Source organism: Centropristis striata, chromosome 15 (assembly GCF_030273125.1).
Source record: "Centropristis striata isolate RG_2023a ecotype Rhode Island chromosome 15, C.striata_1.0, whole genome shotgun sequence".
Lineage (NCBI taxonomy): Eukaryota > Metazoa > Chordata > Actinopteri > Perciformes > Serranidae > Centropristis > Centropristis striata.
In genome coordinates this window covers 20623883-20645307 of record NC_081531.1, presented here as the reverse complement: position 1 = coordinate 20645307, position 21425 = coordinate 20623883, and the positions used below count along the sequence as shown (strand labels likewise).

At 39.5% G+C, this 21425-nt stretch overlaps 1 protein-coding gene across 1 annotated transcript in view; it reads left to right on the top strand.

Annotated features, from left to right (window-relative positions):
* jade2 (jade family PHD finger 2) overlaps positions 1-21425 on the top strand; it is a 212607-nt gene that overhangs the window by 86360 nt on the left and 104822 nt on the right. The window contains exon 5 of the mRNA XM_059351498.1: positions 19998-20155. Coding sequence (XP_059207481.1) covers positions 19998-20155 — 158 coding nt within the window. The remainder of the gene's footprint in view (positions 1-19997; positions 20156-21425) is intronic.

The window sequence follows — 21425 nt, the reverse complement described above, 5'->3', positions numbered from 1 at the left end:
TATCCACAGGTTGTGACTGGTTACATTATTACATTTGAAGTATATCTGGCTGGATTCAGATTCAATGCATTTATACAAGCATCAACCCTATTACACATCGAAAAGGTCACAGGTGTGAAAGTGTGTGTGTGTATTGAAGCCTCTTATAGAAATGTAATCCTTGCTATCAAGTCGGTGTTGGAAGGGCTTACTGTTGTGTTTATATACACACAAACACATCTGTCGGGTACACACTATGGTAGATTGCATTTGTTCCTGGAGAAAAGTGACTCATCCTTATCCCACAGCAGGTGAAAACCAATTTACACACACACACACACACACACACACACACACACACACACACACACACACACACACACAGACACACACACACACACACACACACACGTACAGCACATGTAAAGATTGTAACTTTCATGACATCATCCCCAACAACATTACCACCTTATCTCTCTGTGACCTCTCCTTTTTTCTTTCCTATTACTGTCTCTCTCCAGCCCTTTTCATCTCCACCTCATCTCTCTGCCTTATAGGTTTCTTTCTTTTTCCTCTCTTTCTCTCTTGCTCAGTAGGCCCCTATCTCTTTTCCCTCTCTCCCTGGTCTCTTATCTTTCAAAGGAGCTTTTTAAAACAACTCCCACACGCTTACTCTGATCTGTCTTATAAAAGCACAGAGGCAAAACACATGCACACACACACACACACACACACACACACACACACACACACACACACACACACATACACGTACGGTCACACAATTTGCGATTTGCCTCATGCATGTAATGATGACCAAAGAACCTCAAAAACAAAATAGACCTTGTTTGAACACACACACACACACACACACACACCTATAGGCACAAAAACCCACACCGCAGATGCATTTCGCTTTCAGGGAAACTTGCATAAGCACTGACACATCTCATATTCATAAACGCTGCGATAATAAACCACACACACACATGCTCACAAGAAGAGAGGCTAGGCAGTGTTATCAGGCTGAAAGCCTGTCAACATGTTTTTCCACAAGACCTTTTATTTGCTCCGCGGTCTATTTTTCTGCAGCGTTTTATTGGATCTGAATGAGGAGTCACATTTTAAAATCCCGGCCGTAATCTCAGAGTGAACCAAAGGGCAGCTAAAGCTGTCAAAATGTGGCACAGCAATCTTCTCGGTTTTCATCATCCTCACATTGATCTTGGGTCTTTAACGCAGCCCCAGATACCATGTGACATTCAAGCATGTGTTGTTGGCTTTTTTCTTTCTTTTTTTTAAATGTGGTGTCCAGCTGTAAATTTTGTATTAATATGTAACAGGTCTGTAGTTTCAGTTGAAAGGAATGATGGAAGTCTCCATTAAAGGCATTTCTATTTGAGCTCAAACAGAAAGTGACATTGATTATAAGACAACCTCTGCTTTGGAAAACCTGTTTTTAGCTTGAAACAAGAGCAGTGCCCGCTTTATAACGTGCCTGTTCGGAGCAGGTCGATTGCTTAGCCTCTGCTATTGCAGCTTGCAGCTTTCTCAAAAACGTGTCATTCAAACACCGTCACTTGTAGAAGGCTGACCTCCAGCAAGGCCATGTCCTATCTCGTAATCTTTACAAAAGTGAATAAAATTATTTCTGTATCTGCTCCAAAGTATAATGGTTTCTTCCATGGCCCATGCTACAGCCTTCCACTGGTTTTCATGAAAATCAGACCAGTAGTTTTTCTATAATCATGATGACACACAGACAAATAACTGAACCAAAAACAGAACCTTCTTTTCTGAGGTAAAAATATGTCCTATAGATCTCAAGAGCTTGCACTTGAGGATCCTCAGCAGTGCAACTACAATATGAGAAGCAATAACCAGAAGTTTGCTTATTTCCAAAACCTCTTTTTTCAGTCATATTACTCACAGAATCCTGTTTATGAGCACTAAAAGATTTTAACACTGAGACACTATTTATTTGCCGCTTGACAGATAACTCTGCCTGGTTAATTTCTGTGATAAAAAAGTCAGGATGCTTTATTCTCGTTAATAAATAATGTCCTCGGTGGCGGCAAAACGCTGATCAGCCATCAAAAAACACCTGTTGGTGATAAACAAATAGTTTACAACGTGCTTATGGGTCACTTTGGGGGCTGAGTACAGAAAGTCTGTGTACAGATCTCCATCAGCACCGCATGAAAAATACAACTCCCTCATTCATTCCAATGAGATGAAATGAAATGAAAATGAATGAATGAAATGGCATGTCAGTGTCATCTGTCAGCGATTGCACATTCCTGGTAGATTCTTTGTAACATGGACAGCTTATTTTACCTTTTTGGCTTTTGAACACCTATCTAATAGTATTACAAAGTTCTGCGCTGTGCTTCAAACTGGATGAATTCAGTCAAATTTGACTTGACCAGATCATAGTTCAGCTTCTTGCTTGTATCTGAAACCACATGCCTCCACCAACACAGAGCACTTCTCTTTTCTGTCCATATGTCCATTAACTCTAGTGGACCCACTATCCTAGAAATATTAACAATAACTTTTCAGGTTGGGCCTATAAATAAACCAGTTGTGTTTGCAAAGGAGTGAACTGAATGAGGGTGGAGTCTTTGTTGACAGAGCTGCACAATAACGGCATCTCAGATCTGTGTGTCTGTACCGTTCTGTGTGTGTGTGTGTGTTTGTGTGTGTAGGGTTAGGGGCTAGGCAATTCACTATGAGGGCCCTCACAAAGATAGAAGTACAAGTGTGTGTATGTGTGTGTGTACACTGTTGCTGTCAGTTGGTGTTTAATTTTGTCTGTATTTACTGTGTTTCCATGTATGTCTGTGTTTTTGTGCGTTGGTTGTCTCTGTTTGTTTTTCTGCCTTCTCATGTGTTTTTCTGTGTGTGTGTGTGTGTGTGTGTGTGTGTGTGTGTGTGTGTGTGTGTGTGTGTGTGTGTGTGTGTGTGTGTGTGTGTGTGTGTGTGTGTGTGTGTGTGTGTGTGTGTGTGTGTGTGTGTGTGTGTGTGTGTGTGTGTGTGTGTGTGTGTGTGTGTGTGTGTGTGTGTGTGTGTGTGTGTGTGTGTGTGTGTGTGTGTGTGTGTGTGTGTGCGTGCTGGGAGGCTGGGTGGCTGGCTGAAACACACACACACACACAGAGCGGCCCGTCTTGCGTCCTGGCCCATTGTTGTGTAATCATTTATATAAAGAGGTATTAGTGTTTCCTCAAAAGGAACATAGGGAACATTGTGGCTCAGCTGGGTGACATTCCTCTCCTGCCTCGAGGACTGGATGACTGTGGAAATCTTGTTAAGCTGTTGCTTCCCAAAACTTGTTCACATCAAGGAGCCCCCAAAATGTACACTCTTTACACAATTAAGTGCCAATTCTTTGACATTTTCTTTCCCTAGGATCCTTGTTTTTGAAATGCGTGGGTGCCATTAAAGTGGGCACTCATATTCATACTCTGATTAACTAACTTGAACATAATGACATTAAAGTGAAGTAATATGTTCCTTATTTTCCTGGAAGTGCCTAAAACCCTCTTAAAGGGACAGATTTTTTTATTTTTTTTACACCCCAACCCCCCGGCAGTTGGAAGTCAATTGAAATTCATATGGGCACCATACACAGCAAGTGTGCTAATGCTTTTCAGTCTCTCACTGCTTTCTTTTCAACTATCGAAGTGAATGTGTCTGGTTCCAAAAAAGGCATAAAGTGATAATCTAATTTCTCTTGAACAGCTTGTGTAGTAACCAAGCACTTGGCTGTTACTTTATTTCTGCCAGTGTGCCGGCTGAGAAGGATACTGTTTCTTCTTCCAAAAGAAGGAATTTTACTTCACAAAGTGTGAAATATTTAATAATTATTTTTGTCCCAAATAACTTCTTCTTATTTGCAGATTGTAAATATTTTTTCAATTTAGCATGCACCATTTCAAATGTTGAAAGCTGGATCTAAATGGTGGCTGTGGCCCAGTTGGTAGAGCAAGTTGCCCCCCGATCGGAGGGTTGGTGGTTTGATCCCTGACCATGGCAGCCTACAAGTAGAAGTATCCATGAGCAAGATACTGAACCCCAAATTGCTCCCGATGCGGCGTTCATCGGTGTGAGAATGAATTCCCAATGATGGCAGGTGGGACCGTTTAGGGTAGCCTCTGCCACCAGTATGAATGGGTGAATGAGCGCAGTCAGTAGTGTAAAGCGCTTTGAGTGGTCGCAAAGCGACTAGAAAAGCGCTATATAAGTGCAGGTCCATTTACCATTTTACCATTTAAATTGATTCGATAAGGGATTTAACAGGGTTCAGGGTTCCAACCCTAGGGTTTCTGTTATCTGGTAATGACCTTTTTTTACGGGAAAGTCTGTTGAAGTTAGACTATTTCAATCTCTCCCGGCATAATGTCTGAAGAAAATAGTTCCCTCTAACCTGTTATACAAAAGTATTTTCAAAAACACTGAAGTGTTTTGCCCTAAACCTAGGTCAGTGGTTTTGTAGCCTAAATTCACAGAAACTGCAGCCTTCTTTATAACCACCAACCATACGTTTGCATAATGATGTGCGTTATTTTTAGACTATCCGTGGTACTGTGAGCCACAAATTCCTAATTTTGACAAATGCACATAGTTGTTATGGGTGGTGTTGTTTAGGTTCGAGATCTTGTTGTTTCAAACGCATGTTATTGTCTATTGCATTTCATCTGAAAAAAAAGGCCTATAGCAAAGGGAAGTTCTTTTCCGCCGGGTTAGGTGGTGGCCACCACAGTCCTATTTGCCACAGGTTTATAATGAACCAAAAGTATTTGGACACTTTTTAATAGTTTGGGTCTGCCCGGGTTATTCAACTTAGTGGGTCAGGGACGGCTGTCTGGTGTGGGAGGATCCTGGTGTTTATAGCACCACGTGCAGCGAAGGGCAATTTTTTTCTAGGTGTATGGTGCATTACAACTGAAAACTTCTGGTTTAGTTTTTGGGACTCTGGGGACAGAAAGCAGACATCTCTCAGATGACCTGACAGGTCTGGATGGTTCATAATGCAACAGGAAATGTATTTTAGCCCTAAACCATACTATGTACTAGGACACAGGGTGAGGAGGGGAAGAAATCAGAGAACACAGAAAGAGAGCTGAAGTGGAAATGAACCACAAAACATGAAACAAATCCTGTCTGCTCTCACTTCCACTTTCCATCCTGTCTTTGTGAACCTCTTGCCCCTCTCCTTGTGTCTGTCTCTCACTCTTGTGCCTCTCTGGCTCCCAACTAACTGGGTGGAAAATATGAATGAAAACACTCCCCCGCCTCGTTTACCCAAACCCTGCTGCAGTCACAAACACACGACCACATGCCTCCATATCTCTCTCTCTCTCTCTCTCTCGCTCTCTCTCTCTCTCTCTCTCTCTCTCTCTCTCTCTCTCTCTCTCTCTCTCTCTCTCTCTATATATATATATATATATATATATATATATATATATATATATATATATATATATATTACAGTTTGTAGAGGAACTGTGGGAGTTTTGAGAGGGGAAGGCAAATAGGGTCACACTGAGACTTGTGTGTATGAGTGTGTGGTCATGTGTGTTTGATTTTGCACTGTTGGGAACTTAAGTCATAATTGTATGTGTGTGTGTGTGTGTGTGTGTGTGTGTGTGTGTGTGTGTGTGTGTGTGCGCGTGTCTTTTAGTATCTGTTTGTGCACTTGGCAGTCTGTGTTAATGCCATGTGTGTGTATGTGTGTGTGTGCAATAGCCCACAGAGCTTTAGAGTAGTGGTGTTAATAAGTCTGAGTCATATCCATGACAACGGGCAGACTACACTAGCATCTGAACCACAGAACAAAATGGAAGCTCACTGTAAAACACACACTGACACTGGCTTCCTGTGTACAAAGAATCGCTGATAAACAATCTCATTAACCCTGTGAGTGAAGGGGCTGAGACATTTATTCCCCTAAACTTTGACCTGACGCATCACTTACAGCCCTAAAAACACCTATTACAATTGTGAAGGACATAAATTCTGGTTAGATGGCTACAAATCCTCATAAACATTCACATCATGTGCATGCAGATTTCTTTCTGCAAGAGGTGATAGTCAAAAACAAGCTTCGTGCACAACAAATAAATGTAATTTAAGTTAAAAAAAAATCATGGTACAAGTTAAAATAAAGGATAAAATATGACAAATAAAACATAAAATGAAGTCATAGAAATTTGATAGTTAATACAAATGAAAAATTATTTTGGCTTATAGTATGCCCCAAACCTAAAATATAATTGTAGCTTGAACTCCTTAATCTTAACATAAAACCCTTGAATGTTGTATATTTTCTAACTTTTCTTGCAACTGTGTGGTATATGTTAAGATTTGACTGTAACCTATGATTGACTAAACTCCCATCCATCTTTAAAAGTTGTTTTATTTTAGATTTGTTTTTGTCTCTAGGGTACAAGGGAGTAACTCTGCTTCTACGAGTAACAAAACACACAGAAAAGATATAAGTAAAGTTTAAAAATCAATAGTCCCGTACAAGTTGTTCTTGGCTGTAGGTTAAAATAAACAAACATACAGTGATGGAGAATAGGGTCGAACGATTTTAAGAATTTTTTTTATATTATACATTTAAAATTGATTGTGTAGGCCTAACACAGACGTAGAGCTGACAGTGATAGCTGCCGCGGTATTTCTGCTAGTGATGGACAGATATTTTAAAAACATGTACAAACATATTGAGTAGGAGGTGGAGGGAGAGAGTGGGTGAGTGAGTGAGTGAGTGGCGTTGATATAAAAGGAGAGCGAAAGGCGAAAAGAGGGGAGAACCTATAACGAAGCCACATTTTTCATTCATGAGCTCCTGCTTAAAATGGAAATTCTCTGGATTGCCATTTTTAAAAATGTTCTCTCCATCTTTGGTGCTCAGCGCTCATTACCGTGGTGTTTCTACACTGCACCTCTCAGAGATCAACTGTCAGTCAAACAGTGTGGGCAGCTCTGTAACATCCTCTTCTTGGTATTTCTGTTGAAAATAGTTGGAATAGTTACATATCATACTAACTATTCTGTTTTTTTCCTCTTTTAATTCCCCAAGCAAACTACTTTTACTTCTGCAAGAAAACTTGGTTCCAGTATATTTTATGTATTTCAGGTATTAATATTTACAACCTGTTCTGTCTTCTAAGGGCACCTATTGCCAGGATTTTTCCCCACCGGGGTAATTCATGTTTCATTCAATGCTATCATGTGGTCTGATCTGATAACAGTTTTATTGAGCGTCTGTTAAGTTAAGAAAAAAAGCAACACAGGGGTGAGTCATCTCTGAAAGGTCAGCGTGCAAATGATGTTTGTCCATTTTGGGCGGTGATTGATTTCATTGACATGAAGATGACTCACTGCTCCCAAGGATCACTGTACAGCTGTGTGTGTGTGTGTGTGCGTGCGCGCGCGCGTGTGTGTGTGTGTCTTAAATATAGTTACATCATTTATTTCACATAAATATAACAAAGATGACTGTGTGTGTTTCTTTTCACATAAATATGTCATGAAGATGACTCACTTCGCCAGTGCAACACTGTAACAATCCAGGAGTGTGTGTGTGTGTGTGTGTGTGTGTGTGTGTGTGTGGGTGTGTGGGTGTGAAAACATCAACAATTTATTAACATCTGTCTGGTTGTGTCTGTCTGTCTGTCCTCTTCCTCTGCTACTGTATCTCCGAGTGTGCATGTGTCGGTATTGAGGACAAATAGATGATCCCGGGATGAATGCAAGTAAACAAGCTGCCCTTACTGAAGTGGCATTTCATATGTTTTATTAAGTTATGCATTTCATCTGATTGCAGTGCAAGAAACAATAGGATTGCATGGTTGTTCATTTATAATCATAAGATAAGCAAGAAGGACCTGCAGGTTATACGGAGCAGCTTCATATCCGAACCAGAGTTTGGACTAAACCTGCACGTTCCCTCAGCTACCGGTCTGTTAGTGGGAGCAATGTTTTACCCAAACATATCTATCATGGCCACCAGATTTAAAGCTGCTATAATCAATATTTAGATATCAACAATGTAGTGTTGTCATGATTCTGGAATTTCTACCTTCAATTAAATACCTTGAAGCGTATCGGTAATTAAGCCCATTTTTGAGCAAACAGGGAAACACTGATGCAACATAAGAAAACATATAATTAAAAATGTTCTAGATAATATAACAGGGCTATAACATGACAACTACAGGCTTTATTTTCTTGGCTAGTAGCAGAAAATAGCAGAATTAAACTTGAACAATAGTGTATTGAAACTATTTGAATTCAGAATCAGTATGTATTGATACTTCAATATTTTACTATTACTATAACACTATAGCAATGCTGGTAATGATGAACTCCCAAATATAATCACCTGACTCTACAGCCCTTTTCAGCTCAATGTGGAGCATTATAACTTTATGTAGCTTGTTGTTTTGGTTTTCGAGCCACAATTTTTCTGGGATTTTTTACACTCTCATAATCAGGTTTGAAAGGCAACAGGCAGCTGTTTTTGTAGGAAAGGCTTAATAAACAAACTGTATACTACATATTTTGCACAAAACTAGCTAGACAGACAAAACAAGCAGGTAACTAGTGAACTTGAGGAGCATTTAGCTGCGAAAGAGCCAGATATTTCCTTCTGGTGGAGACCAAAAACAAAGCTCAAAGGACAGTGAATACTCAACAGATATTTAAGTCAGTCGGTAGATTAGTCTATATTTTACGGTATGTCCGCCATTTTTGGCAGTTTCCAGTTGTCCGTTTTGTCAGTAGTTAACCCTGATTTTGCATACACACACTTGAGCCACACAGGGTTGCCCCTGGACCCTGGGGTGAGGAACCCTGTGCCCTGTTGGATGCTGGCCTGATTCTCCTGCTCCAGTCTGCATGCTGATATGGGATTGTGTTTTAGAGTAGGGGGGTGTTATACGGGTCGCCCAAGGATAAGGGGCTGCTGGCACAACACACTGTCACAGACACACACACACACACTAACTCACACACACACACACACACACACACACACCCACACACACACACACACACACACACACACACACACACACACAGTCTGGTGTGAAAACTAGGGGAAGAAAGAGAGGGATTACAGGGAAGAAAAGGGAATAGCCAGTTTTCTCAGCCGTACTGTGACAGTGAGGTATTTCAAGAATGAGAGATTATTTCAAACACACACACAGAGACACACACAGAGACACAGTGTGTACACACAGGGAAGTGATTGTTTGCATCTGACAAGAACGGTATGTCTGAACAAGTGGTTTAATCTTGTATGCAGAGTAACGCCCTTATCATCGAGTTGTGAATTCAGTTTGAGACAGTGAAAGAAACTTGTTCTTGTGATGTCGCAGACAAGTCCGCTGGCTGCGGTTCTGTTATGCAGCCGATAATGTGCACTGCAGCTTTGTTTGCAGCTTTTACATTCAGTTAACACATTTAAAAGGATATTGTATCGCATTGGTGGGAATTCAAAAGAAGAGAGGAACTCGTTGAAAGAATTTAAAGTCTTGACTTCAATTGAACTGAACTTGACGCCTACTTTTGGAGTTAAAATCAAACTACAGAAAGACAACTTTACGTTTCTCCTCCTTCTCTTCTCCCTTAACTTTTGTCCACTCATCTTTTTACACCTTTTACTAGCTGGATTCTTCCAACTTTCTTTCTTTCTCTGCTGCTCTCTCCATCCCTCCTTAGCTTTCCTCTTTCGTTGCTGATGCTTTGGTTTCTCTATTGATTTAATCTGGTTGCTTTTTCCTCTTTGTGTTCCCCTTTCCCTTTTATGGCTGATTGATTAATCTTTACTAAGATAAAATTGTGATTACAAAGTGTACAACTTTTGCTTTCCTATTCATCAGTCTAGCAGTTTTGTTTTTTTAACCTAGCTTTAAAAAACATTTCCAGCCAGTGATTGATTGACAGCCTGTTGTCTGACCTGCGTTGGTCTGATTGAGCCACCAGCCTGATATTATGTCACAAAAATGGAACAATTTATTCAGACTTTCTGCTCACTATTAAACACTATACAGCATCTTAAATCTGCCAGTGCTAAGATTTTGATGAGTTCTTAAACTGTCAGTGAAAAACTTTTGTTTCCTCCCTCTGGCAGTGAGAGTTATTACACACACACTATCAATGCAGTGTCCTTGTCAAATCTTCCGATTCAAATACGAGGCACTGCACAAGTATTTTACAAACACCAAGCTGCCTAAAAGTAGTCGGTAAGTTTCTGTGGATCAGCAAAAAAGCCACAATAGGCTAACACAGCATTGTGTGAACTCGTTTGGAAAGGACGTCTACAATTCTACAGTGTCATTTAGCTGATGCTTTTATCCAAAGCTACGTACACTTGAGAGTTCATACAAAGATCAAGTCAGAACACACATGAGTAAGTGCCATGGGTTATGTTTGAGTCCAAGAGGATGAAGGTGCTGTCAGGCAATGCATAAGGACAGTGCAAATAGTGTTTCTTTTTTATTCCATCAGTGTAGATTATGTGTGAAGGTGTTCAGTAAAGAGCTGGGTCTTTAGTCTCTTCTTAAAGACTGAGAGGAACTCAGCAGATTGGATGGAGTTTGGAAGTTGGTTCCACAGAGGAAAGCAGTCTAGCTTGAGACTTAGGACCCTGCTGCCAGATGCCTTTCACAGGAAGAGCGTAGTGATCGTGAGGGTGTGTGGACCTGAATTAAGGAGTTCAGGTAGGCTGGAGCTGTGTCAGTTGCCTTTTAGTCGGCAAGAGACAGGGTTTTTAATTTAATGCAGGTGCAGTTCAGAGATATGAGTAATGGAGTGACATGTGCTCTTTTCGGCTGGTGGAAGACCAGCGGTCTGGATCATCTGCAGAGGCTTGAAAGTGCATGCAGGGAGACCTGCCAGGAGAGAGTTGCAGTAGTCTAAAAGTGATATCATGAGGGCCTGTACCAGGAGTTGTGTGGGTCTGATCTTCCTTATGTTGTATAGTGAGAATATACATGATCGGGGAATTGTGGCCACATGAACCTTTAAGGCCAGTTGGCCTCCAATCATGAAACTTGCTTTGTTCCGAGCTGAATATTAATTGGCTGATATAGAGCCAGACAGGGTGGGACGTCTTAGAGAGGTTAAGCTGAAGATGGTGCTCTTTCATCCGTGTAGAAATATCAGCAAGACAAATAGAGATACGAGCTGAGACAGTGAGGTAGTTTGGCGGTAAGGAAAGGAATAGCAGGGTATCATCAGCGTAACAGTGGTATGAGAAGCTATGACTGCGGATGATTCGGCCAAATGAAGTGGTATATATTAAAAAGAATGTATTGACCTGAATATAATGGGCGTTCATTTACATGTAAAGTCCAGCACTCCAACTTTAAATAATCAACAAATCTGTCTTTAAGTTATCAATAATACAGACCAAAAGTACAGCTGTTGCTGGCAAATTGAATTTGCTTTAGCTAATTAAGAGTATTCATTTGAGTTGGTTTAAAAAAAAAAAAACTCCTGTTAGCCTTGTGTGCTCTTTCTCTCAGTTGGCAGGTGTAAACAGCAGTTGACATCTCTGAGTTTTGAGTTGTCTTTCTTTCTTTAGATCATTTATTAATTTCTTTCATCCAACATTTCTCTCTTTTCTCTGCTCCCTTTAAATCCCTAATTTCCCCCCACTCATTTGTCTTGTTCTTACTCTCCATGCCATCCTCCCACCCCCCTTTTTTCCGTTTAGCCTCATATACATTTCCAGCCTGGTTTAGAAGGACTTCCTGCTCTTCATGAGTGATCTGTCAGTAGTTGATGTCTGTTTAAACTAGACGTGTCCTGTGTGGGCAGAGAGTCAGACTGAGAGCTGAGCTCAGCCGCTGTCGCTCTGCCCACACTGGAAATGTCTTATGTAAACACCATCCACTTCATCCCTCCTTGAGAGGAGATTATTATTGACGTTTTATGAAAAGAAGGAAAGTGAGACTTACACAGTGGTGAGAAACATATGGGAGCGAGGAAAGGGAAGATGGCTTGGCTGACTTTTACTTAACCTCTTTCTTTCTTTTCTTTTAATCTATCAACCTTTTTTAAATCAAGCTCTCTCTGTTGCTTTTTTCATGCTTTGTCCTTTCTTTCACACTTTCATTCAGATGCAGACAATAAACACTCAGTCGCCACTTTGGTACATACACTGAGCTAAAACAAATGCACTGCAATAAATCATACATTTAGGATTGATTCAACTTTATGCTCATTTTGCATTTCTGTAGTTTGTGTTGCTATTCAGTTATACTGTGTTATACTTAGAGGTGTTTTCTAATATTTAATCTACGGTATTATTATTGATATAATTACTCAATTCTAAATGGTAAATGGACTGCATTTGTATAGCACTTTCTAGTTGTAATGACCACTCAAATGGCTTTAACGCGACAGATTATCATTCACCCATTTACACACACATTCATACACTGGTGGCCAAGGCTACTTTACATGCTAGCACCTACCAATAATCCATTCATATGCCGATGAAACAGCATCAGGAGCAATTTGGGGTTTAGTGTCTTGCAGAAGGATACTTCAACATGTAGACTGCCATGGACAGGGATCCAAGCACCGGCCTTCTGATCAGTGGGCGGTCGCTAGAGCTGCTAAATCGAAAATTGATTGATTGAAAATTAAATCGAAAATTGATTGAAATAAACTATATGAAATATGATCATTCCCCAAATATGGCAGTCATGTCACACTTTAAACCATGTAGCCCACATTTTAAATATGAATGCCAGTTGTTCAGTTGAAGGGTTAGGGTTATTTGGTCATAAAAGACCAAGTCTTGCCGTTCTTTGAACTTGAATTTTGTTGTTGTCCCTTACCTACAGAAATCCTCAGATCTTGATATCTCTGTAGTTAGACATTCCCGTTGGCATCTTAATGTAAATGGCCCTTCTTTTCACATTCAGATGTTTGTATTCTTCTGGTTTCGCGCGAGTTCCTTGATAGAAATACCATCAACACGCCCACTCACTCACTGTGAATTCTCTGGACAAAGACCTGGTCTATTTACAGGCTCTGTCGGACATCACACAGACTTTGTATGAGGGAGCTGGCAGGGTAAAGTCCTATTTATTTCCAGTCTAACCGACTCAGACATTTGCCTTTTCACATTCAGCTCCTCCAGGTAGTGTCTAGATAAGTTCAGGGCTGCAGTGCATGAGTGAAAGGGCCTTTAATTTTCCTGCCATGAAGTGATTTATTATTAATATTTAAGTAGAAATCACTGTATGTCTTAACATATTTTGCAGTTTATAAATTGCAAATCAAAAAACATTAACTAAGTGGAATAATAGCGCAGTATGCTTCTGGTATTTCAACCAAATAAGAAAGTCTAGAAGCTGTAATGCTAAATTATGGGTGATTGTATGTCAGATGTAACTAAGCCTAGTCATTTGCATACTAAGCCTGCTGTTTCTGTTTACTGCAGAAGTGAAGGCTGTGGACACTGAAAGAATGTAATCAAACATTTAATTGTGTGCTCAGTTTTAAATAAACAGAGCCAGATCATCTGTCTGAGTCAGCCAGAATCTGCAAATGCAGAACAATTATTTGCATCAGTTATGTGACCCTGGTCTCTCTCTCTAGTTCTTTCTTTCTCTTTCACGCACTTGCAAACACATAAATCACCTGTCCTCCCGGCCCATGCTCATATAACATCCTATTCAGTAGTGTTACACCACAAGATATACTTTACGGTTCCCACTCCTCTGCTCCCTGGAGGCGCATCCCATGTAGTAAACTAAAGACACTTCTCCTCAGGGCCTCAGAGCTGGAAGAGGGATAGGGGGGGCTTTGGTATCATTGTTTTAAGAATCAGAGCCCCACGGTGTGTAGTTCCTCCTGATAAATATTTCATGGGACGCACCATTAAGATCAAAGGAAAACTCAGCTGTAGTATTGTTATGATTCCAAGGAGGGAACATCGAAATATTCCCTCTGTGCTGCTCTGCTCATTAGGGCTCCTCAGATGTAAACAGCAGTAATTTCGAAGGTTCCTTTACTATTATTATTATAATTATTATTATTATTATTATTATTATTATTATTATTATTATTATTATCTAAAATACTCTTTCCAAACCATTAGATGTGTTTAAAAAGGGAAAGACTGTAATTGTATAACCTCAAAATCTTTCATTCAATATTCAGAAATACTCGACTACTTTAAGCTTTGATCTGCTTTAGTTCACATCTATATATCTTCAACCTGTACCTCATTCTCTTCTTGCAAAAATAATAACAAATTGCATAGATTTTTTCTTAGGATAGACATAAATTGATGACGTTCAAATGTTGACAGCTTATGTGCCATTTATGGAAGCAGAACATCTTCAGCAGATACTTTAACTCAATTTAAGTTTCTATGCTTTTAAAGCTTTTTGGCTCATAAATTTCCCAGAACTGGTCCCAACCCCATAAAAAAAAAAATAAAAAAAAAAAATATATATATATATATTTGCTGTCTGGCAGAGAGCTGTAATTGTCTTCAGTATTGACAGATGACTCTGCACTTTATTTCTGCCTTAATAGTTTTTAGTCATGATGATAAAGCCTTGACAAACGGGAGATGGTTTGCACACGGTTGTGTTTACTTACATTATGTAAGGTGTGTGTGTGTGTGTGTGTGTGTGTGTGAGATACATGATACTAACCAGTGGAAGAACACATTGTACTCTGACCCCCATTGACTCACATCCTGTTAAAGTGCATGAGTTGACATTATTATGAGGCGATGCTTTCCTTTCATGTCTCGGTTCATGTTTTGGCTCCCGTACCTGTGACATAACAAACCAGGAGCTCAGCTTAAATGTCAGCACACAAGGAATAAAGAGATGATACTTAGAAATTTGACAGGTAGGGTAAAAAGAAGCACTAGAATGACATAACATGATCTTATGTCCCAGTTAAAACTCTTTGAATGCTTTTTCCAATTCTTTTGAACTGATATAAGGAGTTTAACTTCACAAATTGAAATGGATATTAGCTGGATTACTTCAGATATTGTATCAGCTTGTACGCATGTTTTCGGTGTCTTCTTTTCATGATCTTGTTTTTTATCAGATTTTTCTTTTCATGTTACACTTATTTCTTTTATAAAACTTAATGTAATTAAGTCCATATTAATATATAGACACAGCTAACAACATAATCAACTACAACAACACTGCCGATAACGTCTCAGCATAGTACACCAGAGACTGGTTATTATGTAATAAACTTGAAAATTAGCTTTTGCCTGGTTATATTCCATATTTTTCTTAAAATCAAGAAACCCCATTAAAAGACCAAAGCCAAAGCCTGGTATGTCTGTGCCATAGACATCAGTGAGCTACATATTTTCTTTTCTTTATATTTTTTTCTTTCCTTCTTTCTTTTTCTGTAGATCTTTAGATTGAATTGTCAACAAGTATTCCACTCCATCTTGCTTGCATAATAGTTCAAACCAGGGGTAGGCAACCTGTACATGCAACATGCTCATCATAACCTATGAGTAATGTTGGTAGTGCTAATTAAGACTTAATAGGCTGAGCTCTTTTTCATTGTAAGGCTCAAAATAAGGTTTAACGGCTCCATTTCCGATATTTTTGACTTTTTTTTGGGACAACAATGGCTCTTTGGTTAGTAAAGGTTGCTGACCCCTGGTCCAGACACTACAGGTATACCTTTTATAAAGGTGCTAAGATAACTTTAGAAGCCTTGTAGTTCCATCAGGCAGCTGACATTTTGCCATGCATCACTTTTCCTGGCAGGATCATGGTCTTTTTAATGTGCTATGGAGTGCATGGAAATCTTAAACACAGAGTTTAAGTTTTCCTTCCATCACTCTGCCTCCCCTGCTTGCATGTGTGGCTTTGGGCCATGTTGCATACAAGTTGATATATTTTGAACCTTCAGTGCAGCAACCGGTGACAATTTTTTGAGCAGTGCGCCACACCAAAGGTAGCCATTCTGCCTAGATGGGCCCCACTGATCTCCCCATAGGGAAACAATGTGTGTGCAGTTTGGGGCTGTTGGAAATTATAAAGTATTTTACAGGACACACTTGGTTTTGGTCTTTTCATGGGATTTGTCGATAATACAACGTAATAGAAACGATAGAATAACATCATGTCCTTTGATAATGCAATAACAACCAACCACCGGTGTAATAAGACACTGAAGTTACTTGGAATGTTACATAACAGAAACCACTACTCCAGTGTTTCCAGTATGAAACCTATTCTCCCTGCATGTGTGTGTGTGTCTTTGTCTCTTTTCTCCCCTTTCTCTCCTGCCAGTTGACTGGCCAGGCCTGTTTGTCCGCTATCAGATATCAGCCTGATACCAGGCCAAAACACTGTTCAATTATCTGCCTTTTTGTCCTTGCAGAGAGATGGTAGAATTGTGGATTTATTAATGATTACACATTTGCCTCCACTGATCCTGCACCGGTGGTCTAAATTGGCCATTTACACACAGAAATAGATCAGATCTGTGCTTTTTATTAGATTAATGGATGTGGTATCAGCAGGGACACTGCTGTTGATCACTGATGCACATATTACTGGGATGATGACATCAATAGATTTGGAAATGAAAGGATCCTGGGGTAGTTTGGGAATATGCACGAACATAAAAATAGTTACATATGTGTGTACATAAGAAAGAAAGCAAAAAAAGAAAGGAAGTAGAAGTTAGAAGTAAAGGTGGAATGGATGGGTTGAATGGAGGGAAGATATTGTGAGGACATAAATGAGGAAGGATATGAAAATGATGCAAAATTAGAAGGAATGATTATTGTTGTAATTAATTTTGCTATTTACAGCATAGATGATTACTTTTTTATTGTCTAATATTGTATAATTATTGCAGTTTACATATTTCATAGTGAAATACAATAACTCCCACACTGATTCAGCTTTCATTTGTGTGACAATCTAAATCGACGTTTGTGTGCCAGTTAAAATGATTTATTCGATTGTTTTTGTTATTTTCATTTTAATATTGTAACTGTGTGGGCAACACACGAAATGCCATTCTCGCGAAGATTACTGAATTAAATTGTGGCAGCTGTTGTGATGATGGCAGCAGAAGTGGTGATGATAATGGGGAGGATAATGATCATGATGAGGAGGATGATGATGATCACAGCGCTGCTTGATGCGAGGGCGACGGCAGTGACAGAGGATGATGATAATAACGGAGCGCTATGATAATGAGGCGTTGAAGACGGGAGCTAAACAGAGAGCTAAAGGTTGTTTTGTTTTGTTGTTTTGATCACTGACACACTTCACCTTTTCACACAAAGGTCACGACTTCGCCAGGCAAGCGTGTGAATCATGGGTGTGTGTGTGCGTTACTATGCAAAACACAGAGCTGTTGTGGAGAGATGGTACGAGCTGTTATCTGTACAATGTGGTTGATTACTGGGGTGTGGCGTCTCCCTGCGTGAGGGCACGTGTGTTTTTATCTGCCTTCATTTGTGCATCTCTAAATCCATCTATTAGCTCAGATGTTTTATCCTGGCCTTTGTGTGTGTGCGCGCGCACAACTGTGTGCATGAGCGTGTTTGAGTCTTTATTGGTTCCCAGTGGGTCGAGCAGAGTTCCTGACCCCATTTCCTGCTGTTGTTGACAGAGAGACATTCAGGCCTGAGGCTCCAGAGACCAGACACTGCCTGGAGGAGCTTCCTGTCACTGCTGCCTACAACCACTTAGATTTGTCATTGTTTCGATTGCTTTTTTTTTTTTTTACCCCCTTTTACTATTTGGCATCTGTCAAACTCTGATTTGGTCTTTCTGGACCATGAGGTCAGGGCCTGACTGTAAGGGAGAGCCCCAGACATGAGAAGGGCTTACAGATAATTTTGTTGTTTGTCACAGAGCATGTACATTATGTAAAGCATTACAGAAATGACCACACAGCTCTATATATATAGGGATGTATTTGCTTATCTGCTGCCCCCGCGACCCGGCCCTGGATAAGCAGATGAAAATGGAGGATGGATATATATATATATGTATATATGTGTGTATATATGTATATATATATACATCCATCATCCTCCATTTTCTTCTGCTTATCCAGGGCCATATATATGTGTGTGTATATATGTGTGTGTATATATGTATATATATATGTGTGTGTGTGTGTGTGTATATATATATATATATATATATATATATATACATGTATACAGTATCACTCAAAAGTTTGACAAACCTTCTCATTCAATGGCTTTTCTTTATTTTTATTAAATCTTCTACTCTGTAAATTAATATTAAAGGCAGCCAATCTATGATGAAACGCATATGGAATTATGTAGTAAAAAAAAAGAATATGTTTTATATTTTAGATTCTTCAAAGTAGCACCTTTTGCTTTGGTGGTTTCAAACACATTTTGATGGTCACATTTAGAAGGCAGGACATTCCACAAATTAACTTTTGATGAGCCCAGTTCCAGGTGAGCAGCTCATGAAACTGACTGAGATAATGCCAGAAGTGTGCAAAGCTGCCATCAAAGCAAAAGGTGGCTACTTCCAAAAATCTAAAATCTAAAACATGTTCAGGTTTGTTTCACAATTTTTATTTTTTTTTTAAAAATTTAAAAAATATAAGTTTTTACTTGTTGGCTCCTATTCTTTTTTTCACAAATTCATGGAGATTCCTATATGTAACGCAATACAAAAACATTTTAACATTTATCCCACTGTATATTCAATTCAATACAATGTAATATAAATGACAATCTCAACCCTATACAATACCTATGTAAACACACAGTTAACACCAATCCTCTTCCATATACATCTTTAGAAAAAAATTACGTAAAACAAAACATATGTTTTATCACTGGATAGATTTACCTTGTGACCATTCCTCTGTGTGGATGCACTTTCTCTGTGTTTGACTTGTAATATTCCAATACATGTTCTATTTCTTTCTAACCAGAGTCAGGTGTTTTATAGCTGAAGATTGGTCCTAATTTGACTCAAATTGACTCAACTTTATCACAGTATTTCTTTTTGTGATTTAGTTACCTCAAAGTTGAGATTATTTTTTCAAGTTAAGCAGCTAAAATAGAAAATTGGCAAGATATCCATTCTAGTATAGAAGGAGAAATGTAAACATTATCTTTTTCTATTTTAATTCAAAAGTTGAAACCTCCCACTGCTGCAAGATTCTCTCTTCTCTAATGCCCTATCTTCATGAAAGTGAAAAATAATTTGTGGATTATTTGCGATTCAGATCACCTCCAAAATGTAATGTGTTCTTGATTGGCCTATGCCACACTGTTCCAGCAATTTTCATGAACATCAGGGCCAGCAGTTTCTCTGTGATCCTGCAGACAAACAAACAAACAAATAAACTACACAGAAAGCATGACCTTCTTGGCAGGGGTAGTAGCTTTTAGAACGCGTGGTACCTTTAATGTAATGTTTGCAAAAATCTCCAGTAATATCCCAAAATGTTATTCAGGTCTAATGGTCAGACACCAGCTGTGGCTCTGTGCTCTGTGACTCTGTACCTCTTGTTTATTGGGTGAAACTGTATGAATGTGACACAAGCAGCCTTCAGGGAGAAAGACCAGGGTGTGGAGTCAGTCTTAATAAAACAGTTTTAAGGAATCGAAAAGATAAAAAATAAATCGGCTAAAAATATCTGTTGGAATACAAAGCTTCTGTCTTCACTTGTTTGATGCAGCTGTAAATGTTGTTAATGTGGCATTAAAACAGTAGAATACTTGAGGTTGTGTTAACAGCGCGCTGATACACGGCCGCAACTAACAGGTGCCAGCAACCACGGCACTCCATGTTCCTTAATTAATATGTCAATCAACAGCTGGAAGTGCTATTCAAGTTCAATCATGATTTTTATTTATTTTATGTCTGTGGCTCCATGTTTAGTTCCAAATATTTTAGGGTGTTAAAACAAGTTCAGTTATTGTCTTTCCAGACCACATGATCAACCCTCTGTGTATCTTTGTGTTCCAGGTTGCTGCCGACTGAGTTGACGGGAGGCCTTTCCAACAACAGGCAGGAGAGGGAGAGCGGCACCCAGCCGCCTCCCACTCAGCGCTACAGCTGCTATGACCTGGACGACCTGGACGTCGCCTGGCTGGAGCTGGTCAACCACGAGTTCAGACAGATGGGTGAGTGCAAACTGACGCGCTGCCTAATGTGATAATGAGAGCCAGAAAACAATTTGACATTGAACAGAAAAAAAAGAATCATCACTACAGTTTCCAAAAGTATCAAATAGGGTTGTAAGTGCTGAAATCTGAAACACATTGGTCTTTTGTACAGGCAGCAAAATATTACGCATATTTACGTTTTAGACTGGCCCCCACCGCCCTCTAGCAGCCAAAATAATAATGATTCACAGTGATGTGGAGTTTCAGTGGCGGAAGTCACACTCGGGGCAGGAAGGAAGGGAGGTGGATGGGTCAATCAAATGGCGGACTTTTAGCCAGGAGAACTGGGTTTGTGTCCCATGTGAAAACAAAAGTAAACAATGTGATTTAAACATCACTTGCATGATTTTGAACTTCCATGTCACGTTTTTACGGAACTATGTCACGTCTGGTGTCATTCTCACTCTTGTTACTACTTCACATACATTATTTACTGATTAAACGCCTTACCAGGAAGTTTTGTTGCCCTAAACCTAGTTCAGTGGTTTTGTAGCCTAAATTCAATGAAACTGGAACCTTTTTAAGACTGCGAACCGTACGTGTATGTATAACGACGTGTGTGCTGGTTTTATAACACTCCTCTATGCTCTCTACGCCAAATGCTCGTATGTGTCATTATGGGTGGTATTGACAAACAACATTTTGGTCAGAGATCTTGTTTGATCTTGCTTTCTATTAATATTTTATCGAAATCAAATGCAGGTTTGGCAAAAAATTAGACCATATAGCATTAGTGGGTGCATCATCTCATATCGCTTGCATCTGTACTGCATCTGTTTTATTTCTTGTATTTCTTATTTTTATTTTATTTTTTCATTTATTTTATACTCTCACATTCAAGTCAGTTTTTAAAAAGTTGAAAGCGGTCTTAAATCTTGGTCTGAAAAGCCTGCATGTCTCTGATTTCAACTCTAGCTTTTCAGGGCATCCACTTCATCTTTCACTCTTCTCTTATCGTCACCTGTTTCCTCTGCCTTCTCTGTTCCTGTTTTTCTTCTGTTACTCTGCTACCGCCTCCATTTTGCCATGGTGACAACTGCTGACCCAGAGCATCTCTCCCATCTTCACCATTTTATTTGATATCTGATCGGCTCCTTTCAGATAAAGCGTCGTAATTGTGTTTATAAATCCCCACTGGGGTTTTAGGCCTTTATTTCTGGGACACGTTCTCCTTTAATCAAACGCACACCCACACATGCACAAACACACTCACCCACACACACACACA